We start from the raw sequence: 15484 nt of genomic DNA, 5'->3' as shown, positions 1-15484 counted from the left end.
AGAAAAGCCTGATTCTGTACCTACAGGCAAAATTCCCATTAATAGTACCAACATTCATTTAGTCATCTGGTGATTGTACTTCTTTGCTTATCTCATCCCAAACTTCTCTTCCCCTTTGGAGGAGGAGGAGAAAGAGGGAGAAATTATCATAATCTTTCAGATAAATACTCTACTGTCTTTCAAATATTTAATTCATTCAGGGAGATTAGGAGTTCAAAAATAAATATGATCCTGAGACTATTTAACGGCACTGAGAGGGAGGAACCACAGAAATAAGTAGAGTAAATAAGTTAACTTTGTCAACATTTTCGTATTAGGCATCAAATAAGTTCTTCATTGAGAGTGACAAGAGTGCTTGCAAGTGTACCACTAGAGTAGGAATCAACTGAGGACAAAAGCAGGTGACATTAATTTAGGTAAGTTTTGTTTTGTTCATGGTATCGTTTTCTGTCTATGATTTAAAATGCCCTTTTCACGCTTACTGGCCTTCAGTTAGCTTCAGTGTGATTTTTATTTTGCTTTTGACTGAATGGCATTATCAATTTAAATGGTAATTGTTAAGCAACGACCAATTACTACAGAAATTCTCAGGATTCCACAAGGAATTAATATGGAGAAACATCTATATAAACTCTATACTAAAAATTGGGGGCATTAATTTTACCTTTGAAGGCAAATTTTTTTGCTGCTCTTCTTATGCCACTTCTCTCACTAGGCAGTGTAGTTGGATGATATTCACCAATTCGTTTATAATATGCAATCTGTTTCAGATGAAGGTCACCATTTTTTCCACTACGAACCATCATGAACCTAGGTAAAAGGTATTTAAAGATATAATTTAAATGATAAACTAATTCAGTTGCTATTTCAGTTTAGCCTTCTGTCATATTTCTGCTTACACGTGAACTGAACATTCCCGGAATATTATCTGTGTCAGAGATAATTGTAGTACAGAAAAGTGTGTGATGTAGATGAACTAAAATATTCAAATGCTATTTTTGAGACATAACATGACACATTATCTTGTCTCTTTCCATGTGAAAAGAAATACTGAAAAATTTCCACATACTGGGAAAAAAGGAAATGAACAAGCACACTTCAAAAAGTTTTGCTTAAAGTCTCTATTACTATCAACTGAAATGTTACTTACATAGGATGGTTCTGTTATGTGACATGTAAACAAATGACAGCTTATAAGAGGGAAAATATAATTTTATATTACTTCTAAATATATTCATGGTCATTGCAAAATGCAAAAAATTCTCAAATCATTTATGAGAAAGATACATTTTAGAAATGTTCAAATGATAAATGGCAAAGAAGATATTTAGCTACACTAGATCTCATACACTCTTCTGAAGTACATTGTAAGCTAATTTTTCTTGAACAGAAATGATTTTTGTTCTGTGTGTACTTTCCCTATGTTATAAAGAAAAATCTGGCTGGACTGGCCAAAACAAAACTTCTCTATTTTAGACCCTAAGCCATATGGAAACCATTACTACATTCAAAAGAAAAAACCTTTTCTTTCATATTTTCAGTCAAAACGAACTATTCTGTGCTGGTTATTCTGTTTGCCACCATCCCCGCTGATCCAGATACATGTTTGGCCTTTCTCTCCATGCTGCTGTACCCTAAAAGACTGGCCCTTACAGACTGCATTTATAGTTTTCTGGTTGGACTTGTCCAATGGGAGGTACGAGCAGGCATATCAGATGGCAGAAGAAAGAGGTCAGGATATTTATTTCCCGGCTCCTTCCTTGGTTTAAGCTGCAACCCTCTACAATCATAGCTCCTGTCAGGAAGCCCATCTTCTGTGTCTCTAGTTCTCACTGGAAGTCTATAACAACATTTCTTCTTGCTGCTTCAGCCCTAGAGGTGGTTGCTATTTTCTGCTGTTGCTAGTCTCCAGGTGCCATGTTGGTTTCTTTGACCCTTTCCATCATATGTTTATAAACAGGAACTTCATTAAGTTTTCTTTAAAATTCTAGCAGAGTATATCTTCTGTTTCCTGCTAGAACTATAATTGATACAAATGCTTAAAATTCTGAATTTCCACAAACAATATAGATGTTTACTGACCACTAGAAGATGCAGGGATAAGGCTACAAGAAAATATTACTGCAGAGAGAATGTTAGAACAAAGCAGAATAGACCATGCTTATAAACTATGGCTTAAAAAGCTTATTAAGTCTCTTTCCCAATGATACAGCACTTTGCACATTTAATAACCATCTTTCTGATCTTTTCATAACTTTGGGATATCAGTACATATCTAATATCCCTTAACCTTAGGTTAGCATAAAGTGTAAGCCATTTTAAAAGCAAAGGTTCTGCAAAGCTAATTCTCTCCTATCATAACCTAAAAAACAGGTCAATTATCTCTATAAAACAATTAGCTTATTCTAAGTTTAATTCACTTTCAATTAAATACATAACGTTTTTTTATTTTATAATAAATGATTGTACCCCTAAATCAAACAAATGTACCTCATCACAGTTTCTAAAACATCTCAAAAATGAATGGATCAGATTTTTTTTTTTTTTTTTTTTTTGCGGTATGTGGGCCTCTCACTGTTGTGGCCTCTCCCGTTGCGGAGCACAGGCTCCGGATGCGCAGGCCCAGCGGCCATGGCTCACGGGCCCAGCCGCTCCGCGGCATATGGGATCCTCCCAGACCGGGGCACGAACCCGTATCCCCTGCATCGGCAGGCGGACTCTCAACCACTGCGCCACCAGGGAGGTCCTGGATCAGATTTTAAGACCATCTATAAAACTACAGTAAATAAGACAGTGAAGTATTGGCATAAGCCAATACTTATGGATAGACAAACAGGTCACTGAAATAGAATAGGGAGTCCAGAATTAAATCCACATGTATACAGTCAATTAATTTACAACAAAGGCATCAATACAATGGGGGAAGAGACGGTCTTTTCGATAAATGATGCTGAAGTAATTGGATATCTGTATCAGAAAAAAAATTAATATTGACCACCTACCTACATCAACAAAAGTAATTCCAGATAAATCATAAACCTAAAAGTGAAAAGTAAACTATAAAACTTCTGGAAGAAAACACAGAAGATCTTCAAAACCTTGGGATAAGCAAAGATTTCTTAAACAGGACACAAAAAGCACTATTCGTAAAAGAAAAAAATTATAACACGTTGGATTTCATTAAAATCAAAACCTATTCATCAAAAGACCATTAAGAAGGCAAAGGGTAATCCACAGATTGGGAGAAGATATCTTTAATATATATATATCTCACGAAAGACTCATACCCTGCATATATAATTAACTACTACAAAATCAAGAAGAAAAGGATAAAACTCAATACAAAAAAATGGGGGAAAAATCTTACATGACATTTCAAAGAAGTGAATATCCAAATGGTTAATAAGCAAGTGAAAATGTGCTCAACATCATTACCCCTAGGGCAATGCAAATTAAAGCTAAAATGATTTACAACTACACACTATTAAAAGGGCTAAATTTAAAAACAGAGACAACACCAGGGGTTGTGAGGACAGGTAACTGAAACTCTCATACACTGTTTGTGGAAGTGTAAAATGGTACAGCTACCTTGGAAAATGGACAGTTTCTTCTAAAGCTAAACATGTTTACCCTAAGGACTTGGCAATTCTATTTTTAAGTTTATATCCTAGTGAAATGAGTATATGAGTATCAGAAGACGTGTATAAAAATTTTCATAGACGTTTTATAGTCATAATACCCCAAGGCATCAAGAGGTTTTACCCTGTGTATACTCAGTCCTTGCCCTATAGACACTTTTGTTGTTTTCCAGTTCCATGTTGCTCTAAATCTCAGTGCTTTTCAAACTGTGAAATCTGTGACAATAGACCCCTTGATGCCTTTATTTTCATGTCATCCTATCTACAGCCTTTCCTCTGCCAAAAGGTTCTGTGGCAAACTTCCACCCTTCATCCATTTTCAATTTAGGAAGACTTGTGTGGTTTTAAGTATGGAATATAGACTGTCAGTCTACCTATCCATTTGCCTGCCTGTCATTCTAGCTCTGTATTATTAATAATTCTCCTTAACTCTTAAAAAATCAACCAGAAAATAGGCAAAAATCATTTTTTCTCTGTCTTATTTTCATCTCTAGGATACACTGACACAAGCTCTTCCAAGTCCAAGAGACAGCAAGACCCGTCCTTTCTTAGTTTACATTAAATCATTATGATTTACATGCTGTAAAATTTATAATATACTATAAATGACCCCAAATTCTTGTTTTCCCTTAATGGCTTTTGGGACCACCAATGTTCTAAATCACCTAAAAGAAAACGTTAAAACATCCCAGCCTAGCCACTGGGAGCACGGTACCTGTAGGAGGATGAAATTTATTTTAAAAAGGTAAAATCCTTTGTTACCTCCATTTCAGAGACCAGTAAATGTTGCAAAATTTCCTGAAGGACATTAAAAAGAAAAGGGGAGAAGCCTTTTCAGGCCTCTGAAAAGCCCGCAGGAGCAAAAGACCAAACTCTCACACCTCAAAGGAAGTACAGGTCCTAAAACACAGAGGTTTATCCCAGGGGATACAAGGATTCTTCAATATATGCAAATCAATCAATGTGATACACCATACTAAAACACAGAGGGATGTGAGTAATTGTAACTGGTAGAAAAAAATTGGCCATTGGAAAACATGAATGTCTGCATAAAGCACAGTGATGTCTATATCTCGCCCTTATATTTAAAAACCTCTCTGTTCTAAGTTCCCACCATACCCCTCCCATTTCCCTTCTCCTGGGTATCTTAGTCCATTTGGGCTGCTATAGTAATTTATTATAGACTAGGTGGCTTAATAATAACAAACATTTGTTTCTGATAATTCTAGAGGCTGGGAAGTTCAAGAACAATCTGGTGGATTCGGTGTCTGGTTACAGCTTGCTTCTTGGTTCATAAATGGCATCTTTGCTATGTCCTCACATGGTAGAAGGGGTTCAGGAACTCTCTGAGCTCTCTCTTATAAAGACACTTAACCCATTCTTGAGAGTTCTACCCTCAGGATCTAATCATCTACCAAAGATGCCACCTACTAATACCAACACATTAGGGGTTAGAATTTCAACACATGAATTTTGGGGGGACACAAACATTGTCTATAGCATTGAGGTAACTATAGTTACTTACTAATGGCATGCCTGCACCTCTGGTCAGTGTACAACTCCTCAAACCTTGGAATTAGATTAGACACTGCCACCCTCATTTCTTCTTCCATACTGATTTTCGTACAGTATCTGCATTATTACCACAGCAAACATCCAAAAACCAGTTTTGCAAAGATATAAAAAAAAGGAATGTAGTGTGACCTAATGTTGAAACTGTGAACTAGTGGTCCACAAGGGATATAATAGATGTTGGATACACCTGTGTTTCCTTTGAAAGTTTAAAATGTTTCATGGCACCCTGTGAATTCACTATGATGCCCTAGGAAGCCTTGGCACACAGTTTGACAGTTCTGAGTTAAGGCATTTAACAAGTGAATACAAATTGGATTTATTAAGTTAAATTTTTGGATGTTAAAAGGTTGTAGACTGACAACACTGATAGTTATAAATTATAGGTCGCTCAGAGGTACAGACTAAAAGTTTTCGACATTCCTTTAACTGGAATCAAAAAAACCTGGCAGATGGCAATGCTAATACTAAGTTCTCTAAGTGTATAGCAAAAAGCACCTATCAGGTCAATTCCATATATCTCTTTTCTAAGCACTTCTTAAATAAAGACAAAAGGCAAGAGATAATTTCACAGAAGAAAAAGGTTTCTTATTTCATTTTCTCTTTGTAAAATTAATTTTTACACTTCTTAAAACATACACATCATTCTTGATGATGTGTACTTCTAACTTGCAAAAAGTTCAGGAAATAAGGCTTTCTAATTTGAAAGACCAATCATTATTAACAGGAGAGTTACTTTATTTCATTATTTCTATTCTTTTGCATCTTTCACACAATTATAATATAGCAAAGGATATTAAAATACATTGATTCTTCAAGAAGTAGGGAAAGATGAACAGATTTTTAAAAAATTAAATATACCACATCACACACTGAAAAATTAGATCTTGACTAAAGAACACATTAATATAGCACCAAAAGGAAGCCCAGCGACTGTGATTCAATATCCCATTTTCCAGATAAGAAAAAAGACTTCAAGTGGTTAATTCAGATTGAAATTGACTGGTAAATTATAATACTCAACAATGGAAGTAAATTATTCCTTTCTGAAACAGCATTTAAAAATTCCCATATAGGCTTCTGCCTAGAATGCATAAAGCTGGAAAAAAGTCACTCCTACCCTAACAATGAGAAAAGAACTGGATAAGCTCACTAAGATGTCAATTCTCCACAAACTGATCTATAGAATCAATGCAATGCAATCAGATACCCAACAAGCTCTTTTGTAGGAACTGACAAGCTGATTCTAAAATTGATATGGAAAACCAAAGGACTCAGAATAGCTAAAACAAGTTTGAAAAACAAGAATATAGTTGAAAATTTTTACATTACCTGGTTTCAAGACTTACTTTAATGTTATAGTAATCAAAACTGTGTGGTACTGGCAAAATGACAGCCATCGGTCTACAGAACAGAATAGAGTGTCCAGACATATAGCCACACAGAAATGGTGTTTACTGATTTTTGACATAGGTGCCAAGGTAATTCAATAGAGAAAGGATAATATTTATAACAAATGATGCTGGAGCAACTAACTAAACATCCATGTGAAAAAACATGAATCTCAACTCATACCTTGCACCATATGAATAAATTAAAATTATTCACGATGGTCACAGACCTAAATGTAACACCTAAAGTTACAGAACTTCTAGAAGACAACAAAAAAGAAAATTTTTGTGAGCTTAGGTTAGGCAATGACTCCCAGATAACAAACAGAAAGAACCACCCATAAAAGAAAAAAATTAAAACTTCTGTTTTAATTTAAGAAAATAGAGAAATCACAGTCCGGAGAAGGTATTTGCAGTACACGTATATAATGAAAAACCTGGGTCCAGAATTTATAAAGAATTCTCAAAGCTCAATAATAAGAAAACAAACAATCCAATTTTTAAAATGGGCAAAAGGTGTGAACAGACACTTCATCAAAGAAGATATGGTTAGCAAATAAAAACATGGAAAGACGTTCAACACCATTAGACAATGAAAAACGCAAAAAACCACAACAAATACCTCTACAAATCCACCAAAATGGCAAAAAACAACAAAAACAAAACAAAACCTGGCAATACTAAGTACTACCAAGCATGAAAAGCATTGCTGGTAAGAATAAAAAATGGTGTTAACATGTTGGAAAACAGTTTTAACCCAAGAGAAATGAAAGTATATGTTCACACAAAAATCTGTATGTGAATGTTTCTAGAAGCTTTATTCATAACAGCCAAAACCTGAATACAATCCACAAGTTCATCAACAGGTGAATGGATAAACAAACTGTGGTAGATCCACACAGTGGAATACCACTCAGCAAAAAGGAACTACAAATACATTTAACAATAGGGAGGAATCTCAAAATCATTGTGTTAAGTGAAAGCAGACACAAAAGGCTACATACATACTATATGCCAGTCTTTTTATGACATCTGGAAAAGCCAAAACTATAAAGAGAGGAAATTTTTTGAACTAATTTTTGAAAAATAACTACAAAAGCAGATTTTAAAAATAATAGCAAACGTATACAGCACTTTACTGTGATGATCCTCACAACATGCTATGGAGCAGGTACTAGTTTTACATCTGTTTTAGAGATAAGAAAATGGAGGTTCAGAGAGATTATCCACTTTACTCAAGGCAACACAGTTAGTGAATGCAGCCATTGACTTAAATTTAAACGTTGGTCTCTGTTGCTTCAAATTTCGTGGTCCGTCCCCCGACACACACTAATTTAATTATTTGTCATCCTCAGCTTTCATAATATTTGGTTCAGGCCTCTGCTAGAAAAGTTATAAAGTGATTTTTGTAATAAATAATTTAGGTTATAAATGAGGAATGAGAAGGTCTTGTTAGTTTTTAATGATTACATTGTTTCACATAGTATTCAGGACACAGTGGACATTCAACTATTGGTAAATGAGTAAGTATTACTTGCATTTCCTGACAGGAGAGGTAGCACTGAATTGAAAAAGAGCACACGTTCCAAAGGTGACTATTATTTCACTTCAGAAAATATTACTTCACTTGCATGTATTGATATATGGTACTACAAGTAGGGCCTGTCTAAGAAGGTATGGCTTTTAGGAGTCAGAATTTCTAGCATGTGACAGTTACCTGTCTCAGTATCCATGTTTGACAAAAAGGAAATAATACTTACCTTTCCTTCTTCACAATTATGAAGATCAATGAGATAATTATGAATTTCAAAAGTCCTTTGCAAATGGTAAAGCAATATATAATTATTGTTAAAATGTTTTAAGTATTATTATCATCCATATAAAACTGTTCAAAGTAGCAGAGAACTTTCTTGTCTCAAAACCTTTATCTTCAAGGAAAAATAGATTTTAAAATCTCGTTCCTTTCATTAATGGAACGAGATTAATGTTTCATAGCAATGTTTATTTACGTTTTACTGCTAAACACGAAACCCAGAAGAATCAAGAGTTGTATACTTTATAATGAGTTTATAGTCTAATTGGGTTCACAAGCTTATGGTTCTGGCAGTAAAGACAGATGACAAGGAGAAATAGAAAACGAATAAGAAAGAAAAATCAGTTCACAAAAAGTATAGTCCTCTAAGTGGAAGGTTAAAAGTTTCCTGCTAATGTTTGCTATTTATATATAGATATAACTTAAAGAACTAATAGTTTTTTCCTTTTCAAAAGAACTATTTGGTCCCTAGAAACTATCCAATGGAATAGTTAATATGAGCAAATGGCTTTAGGCTATAATACTCAGAACAAAGATAAATATCTTCCTGTTCCCAAATATTATTAAACAAAGGTATCATTTACAAGGGACAATTAAGTGGTTTGAGTTATAAACACGAAGATTACATTACACCTTTTTTGGATATGCTCATGTTTTCAAAAATTCTTAAAAAAATAATTACTCGTGTATTAAAATATGTAGGGATGAGAAAAGGTAGTAAAGGTGTCTTATTACAAATCCTAATTGAGGAACTGTCAGGATCAAATTTGGTTGAGCTTTTTACACTATGCCCCTGGTACAACATTAAATGAAATCAATGAATACTTATTGTAGGTGTGAGTACTTATTACTTGATTCCTTTAATAATTTTATCTTGTGTGTGCAATAAAGGCAGTTAGGTACCACTTTAAATAAAATTAGGATTTAACTGTGTTTCACCAAGGGCAAAACCCAATTTAAGCTTCTAAAGGTTATAATACGCATATGTGCCAACTTTAAAACTTAAAATCTGTAATATTTCGATAAACATATTTACTTGGGATCAATAATTTTACTTCCAAATTATTCTATTATAATCTCTAAAAAATTGGAAGTGCACAATTTTATGTAACGAAAACGACTGGGAAATCTAATTACACAATACACTTCCCTATAATCTGCTTCACTTCAACGTGCAAATCCATTTAACAAAAACGCCTTCATCTCCATATGCATACACATGAAGCCACGTGTGATAAATGAATTTAAATTTTAAAAATTATTTCTCTACTTTGGTTCAGAAATGCTCATTTAAAGAACATCCACAGAAATAGTAATTTTCCTTTAAAACAACAGGGCAAGATTCTCCCTTAAACTCGCATTTCTCCCCTCCACAGGAGATTTTAATCTGGGGCAAAAGATTAAAGGACAACTATGATAAAGTAAGGAGGAGAATTCTTTACTGTCAGCCAAAGGCAGCACTCAACTTCTGAATTTGCTACTCTGAGGGAGCATTTCCAGAGTCTGGGTTACTCGTTAACTAATTCTTAAGGGCAAGGTCCAGCTAAATTTAGCGTAGGCAAGAAAATGACCAATAAGTAAAACTCGGTCACACGCAGAAGGCACCTCCCTAGGCCAAACAACGGAACTCGTCCCTTTTCTGCTCAACTGTCGCGGGCATCGCAACGCCCAAGCAAGGCCCTCCCGCTCCAAGGGCGCCTGCGCAATCTCCACAAAGTCAATTAAACCCTTCTTTAAACTAGTTGACGCGAATGGTTTTGAAATTACTGTCAGCTCACGCCTAATTTTAAAAAATCATCAGGTGTGAATACACCAAAACGACCACTCACCGAAGTGGTCCTAAATGCAAGCGTCAAGATTTAAGCTTCCTCTCGCGATTTATGTGGTGCTGCCGGAAGCGGAACTACCCGTGTGGTTAAGAGAGGAGTGTTTACGGGGGCCTCGGAGCTTCGGACAGAAAAGGTTAGGGCGGATCGTTTGGTTCTTGCCGGAAATCGTTCCGCCCGGTGAGGTTTCTGTGTGAGACCCGAGGCGGGAGGGGAAGAGGCGTGACCAGGGTTCGGCGAGGTGTAGTGTTACCTACGGAATCTCTCTGTGGCCTTCCAGCTGCTATTGAAGAGAGAAGACCCAGGTTCAAGCTAACAGCTGGAGTCTCTTTGATGAACACCTCAGTTCTGTCCCGGGGATTAAAGGGGAAACCGAGGCCTGAATGGGCGCGGTCATTTCCTGCAGTTTGCGTGACGACCGCAGCCGTGGCAGGTGCGGGCCCCGTGACCGAAGGAATCAAGATGCGGAACCTGGTCCCCCGAGGTTTGCGGCCGCTGCTGGGCAGTTGTTTTGTCTCCTGCTGCGCTCTGGGGGAGCCTAGACACGCGCTCCTCCTAGGGGCATGTGCCAGAGAGGCAGCGTGGGTGTGGAGGAGTGACAGTACAGCCTTTAGGGTCCTTCCGTGTCTTAATTTCTCCTCCTCCTCCATTACTTCCCTTTTCCATTTCTTGGGTTTGAGATAACCGGAGGTTTCATCTTAGCTCGAAGGGAAGGCTGCGGTCTCGTTCCACCGAAGTAGGCAGTCTCGAGTTTGGGGACTGCTGTGGGTAGAGATGGCTATTTTCATTTTCATTCCTCAGTCTTTATCCTTCTGCTCCTCGCCTTCTCCACTCCACTACAAGAGACCAAAAGCCCCTTCCGTTGCAGCTTTCCAGAGTAGGGAAGGAGGCTGCAGGTCAGTGCCGCCCCTAATCGGTTGGAGTGTTGCATCCTCGCGCGCTTCGAGGGAGAAGGGGCGAGGGAGGTGACCACTGGATATCATTTACTAGGACTTCCTGGGAGTTTGCGACCTTTGGAGTCCCGTGGATGATACTTACCTTGGCTTTAGCGTATTGAAAAGCTTAGTTGTGGAAGTAGGAAGCCTCCTTGCTGACTTAGGCACCTAGCATCCTTGCTCTACGGTGGGATAGGGTTTTGCTTTGCTACTGAAAATTCTTCATGAAAAATAAAGGTTTTGTTTCAAGCAAATAAAAAAATAATGATAGCTGCCATTCGCTGAGTTCTTATGTGTGCCAAGTGCTTTACATAGTTTCTCATATACTTCTCTCAACAATTCCATGAGGTGTATTAGATTATTATTCTCATTTTACAGAGGTAGGAACTGAGTCTTATCTCTAAGCCTCACTTAACTTGCTCTAGTAAATTTTTGCTACTAGTAAACGTTTGAACAAACCTATACTAGAAAGCAGGTTTTTCATACTTCAAAATCTGTATTCTTAACTATTACATTACCATTGTCCTACCGTTGTGCTTCATTGCTTCCAACTTCTTCATTAACATTTTCAGTAGCTCAAAGTATTCATTAGAAAAATATTTGGTATGCCTATTTAGGTGTCTGAAGGCAGACAGATGTGACGTCTGTCTTCATGGAGCCTCAGTATTGATGCAGAATTAAATAATTCAGAAACCAAAATACTTAAACTTGCATGGGTTTGTTTAAAGCAGGTGATTAAACTGGTGGGCAGAAGGTGCAGGTTGTACAATCAAAGCTTGCTGTTTAAGTTTTAAACCCACGACTTGCAGGGTAGTTGTTGTGAGGGTATTAAACTTAACAATTGGTTGAACGCTTATTCATCACTCAAATAAGTGCTATGCACCAGTTAAGTACTGGGAATATATAGATGACATCCTCGTTCTCTAAAAGCTCCCATGCAACTACATATGGATAGTATTGTGGAACTATTAATGTTCTTATGTGGAAATGATACTGTGGTTATGTAAGAGCATATCCTTATTTTTAGGAGATGCATAGTAAAGTATTTAGAGATGACACATATTGATGTCTACAACTTACTTTCAAATGATAGAGCAATTGTTGAGTCCAGTGGTGGGTATATGGGTGTTTACAGTGAACTGTTCTTTCAATTTCTGTGAATATTTGAAATTTTTCACAATAAAAAGTTGTGGAGGAAAACCGTAACTGTAGTGGAAACATATTTGTAAAGATAGATCCAAAATGCTGTGGAACATAGAGGATGGGAGAGGGTGCTGATGTGTATTTGGGGGTAGCAAAGGCGTGACTTCCAGGCTTTTTAGTTTAGTAGTTTAACAAGCCCTCCAGGTGATTTGAGTGCATTCTAGAGTTTGAGAACCAGTGCTTTGAGTGTGGGTACTTTAGTAGCATGATACTAATTTCAAATTTAGAAATCAGCCTTAATAGGTATTTGTCTTTTGCACAAATTTAAACATTACCAAACCTGGCTACACTTTGATTTGTTAAAATATAGATTATCTGGTTAAGAAATGCTGTTGTAGAAAATTTGTGGGAGGTCTATTAACTTGAGTTTTTACAGATGTCCCAGATAATTCTGATGTAGCCAGTCTATTATGGGACTACTGCTATAGAAAGAATCTTAAAGATAAGAAAGGCTCAACTTTGATACTTGAATAATGTAATATCTTTAAGGCCAGTTATATGTTTTGGAATTCATGATGGAGGATGTAGGTTGGTCGAAATGCTAAATAATGTGGAAATGCATAAGGTATATTTGGTTTGTCAGGGGTTCAGGTGAAATAGCAATTCATTTAGAATATCCTGGATTTCCTATCATGCCCATAAAATTTCATCTTGTACTACAGTATACATATCACTTGGGTAGGGGAAACAAAAATACATTTATTTCATACTTGTAGTTTTATAAGTATTTATTTAATATGTATAATGCTGTGGTAAGGACTGTGGAGTCCTGATTTTGCCCTTAAGTGATCATGATGGCCTTTGGTTTAAGCAGACCTGGATTTGATTTCTTTTTACAAGTCTTATCGGGTGTGTGGTTACAGTCAAATTTCTTGAACTTTCTGAGCTTCAAGTCCTCATTTATAATCAAATGATGGACATTTATCTATGTACTGCAAGCATTTGTAAAACGAGGAAAATATCTCTAATCCCAGGATTGCTGAGAATAATTGTTAAATCACAAAGTCATAACCGCTTCCCAACTTTTTTCATATTAGAGTATTCATAGAAAGTGATAGTATTTGTACAGTGTTTCCAGGAGAAACTGAAGAGAGTGGTTGGAGGCAACTGGCCAGGGGGTTCCAGCTGCCATACTTGACATACTTAAAGTATTCATTCGTGGTGAGGCTCTGGGTTAACAAATTAAGTACATACCAGGTAGCAATGATGAATAAATGTTCATTCTCTTGAAGCTTATCGTGTTTTGAAGGGATGTACACAACCAAAACAGCTAAATAATGCCAAGGTTAGAGGTGACCAAAGGGCAAAATGAATGATTCATAGAAGAAATCTTGAAAATTGTTAAGGAAAGGTTTGTGAGGGAATATTTTTGGGGTACTTGAGATGTGCCAGGCATCAAGAAGACAAAGACTCTGCTTCGTCAGCTTTGTCTCCTTTTTTATCAGATCAGATCTCCTGTAATAATAGCATGCCCTCCTAACAATGGCAAACACAGGTTTTGCTTGCCATGTACTTCCATTGTTCTACACTCCCCTCCTTTTTTTGAGTTGTACAGCAGTTCTCAAACTTGGGTGCACATTAGAATCTGAGAAGCCTTAAAAATACCTGGGCCTTTCTCCCAAATATTTTGATAAAATTGGTATGGAGTATTGCCTGAGCGGTGGGATATAAGAACTTTCTAAATATAATTTAATCTGTAAAACAACTTGAAAGATAGGTACAATTTACTGAGGCTCTTAGAGGTTAATTAACTTGCTCAAGGTCACACAGCTACTGGAGTTAAGATTTAACACCAAGTGTTTTGGGCTCCAGAATCCATACTATTAACCACTAGCCTGTTCAGTCTATTTCTAGTATTTGTAAGTATCGTTCATATATCAGAAGAAAAAACAAAAAAGAAAGCCTTTGCCTACCTTTATAACAAAGCCCTTCAAAAGAATTGTCAGTATAGCTTGTCTCTACTTCTTCTCCCGTTCTCTTAAAGGCAATCCAATCACATTTAATAAAATTGAAAATTCTTACCGTGGCTTCTCAGTCCTCTGTATGTATCTTAGCTACTTCTCTGACTTTATTTTCTACCATTTTTCCTTTACTTGCTTGCTCTGCTCCAGCTGCGTATGTTCTCCTTACTTTTCCTTGATCATGTGAAATATGCCAAATATTTATGTTTTAGGGCCTTTAGAGTTTGTTTCTTGTCTGGAATGCTCTTGTCATATAACCCCATGGCTGGTTTCCTCATTAATTCAGATTTCTACTCAAATGTCACCATATTAGGGAGGTCTTCCTAACATATATTTATTTGTTGATTTGTCTATTGTCTCTCTCCAAATGAGTGAATGAGACATGGTTTCAGACCTAAACCCATAATCAGATGGGGGACATATATATATGTATTTGAAGACATATGTATTTGAAGCAGCATTGAGGACTGAAACAGAATTTGACTAAGTGAAGAGAAGGGGACAGATCAGTCATTCATTTATACTCTTGGAAGAACATGTGCAGGATACACATTTTTTTCCAAAAGCTGATTTCTACTCACACATAATACACATATAAAGTAGCTCAAAAATTTGGGAAAATATATAGTAAAGGGACTAGTAGGAAATACAACCCAATCATTCCACAACTAAGAACTATAACCAGTAGTTCTGCCACTCGGTCATGGTATTATTAATTGACTTTTAAAATTTCATTTTTATGCATTCTAGACTTTTCACGATGAACACTCTAAAATTACAGAGTTTTTGAAAATTAATTTTCAGCTCTGTAGAACAGGATTATTATCACTTTCATTAAAGCACCTAAATTAGAAGAAAGTACAATTTTAAAATCATGCCATAAAGTGTACACATATACATACTTACATGCATATATATATAAGTAAACATATATCTTTATATGCACTGAAATACATCTCCCATTGTTGCCGTTCTGAAAAGTGAGACATTATTGCATATTTCTATTGTCAGTTTCGTTGGTGTGCTTATCACACTAAAACAGAAAATGTTAATTTTTTTAAGTAGGTTGTCTTTTTTTAAAAATACTCTTCTGTAATGTGATTATTTATTTATTTATGGCTGTGTTGGGTCTTCGTTTCCGTGCG

At 36.2% G+C, this 15484-nt stretch overlaps 2 protein-coding genes across 23 annotated transcripts in view; one reads left to right on the top strand and one right to left on the bottom strand.

Annotated features, from left to right (window-relative positions):
• GIN1 (gypsy retrotransposon integrase 1) overlaps window positions 1-10315 on the bottom strand; it is a 28917-nt gene extending 18602 nt beyond the window's left edge. For both annotated transcript variants that reach the window (XM_082620658.1, XM_082620659.1), the window contains exons 1-2: window positions 10244-10315; window positions 665-810 (exon numbers count right to left, since the gene is read on the bottom strand). In XM_082620658.1, the coding sequence (XP_082476784.1) occupies window positions 665-806 (142 nt within the window). In that variant the 5' untranslated portion in view covers window positions 807-810; window positions 10244-10315. The remainder of the gene's footprint in view (window positions 1-664; window positions 811-10243) is intronic.
• Window positions 10316-10450: 135 nt separating this feature from the next.
• PPIP5K2 (diphosphoinositol pentakisphosphate kinase 2) overlaps window positions 10451-15484 on the top strand; it is a 79975-nt gene continuing 74941 nt past the window's right edge. For 20 of the 21 annotated variants that reach the window (XM_082620630.1, XM_082620627.1, XM_082620621.1 and 17 more), the window contains exon 1: window positions 10451-10673. The gene's annotated coding sequence lies outside the window, so the exon portion shown is untranslated. Of the gene's footprint in view, window positions 10725-15484 lie in introns of all 21 variants that reach the window. The other variant, XM_082620629.1, reaches the window with a different exon arrangement.

The sequence above is a fragment of the Mesoplodon mirus genome, assembly GCF_964341445.2.
Source record: "Mesoplodon mirus genome assembly, chromosome: 5".
Taxonomy (NCBI): Eukaryota; Metazoa; Chordata; class Mammalia; order Artiodactyla; family Ziphiidae; genus Mesoplodon; species Mesoplodon mirus.
The sequence above is the reverse complement of the archived record's forward strand: the minus strand, read 5'-3'. Positions and strand labels throughout refer to the sequence as shown.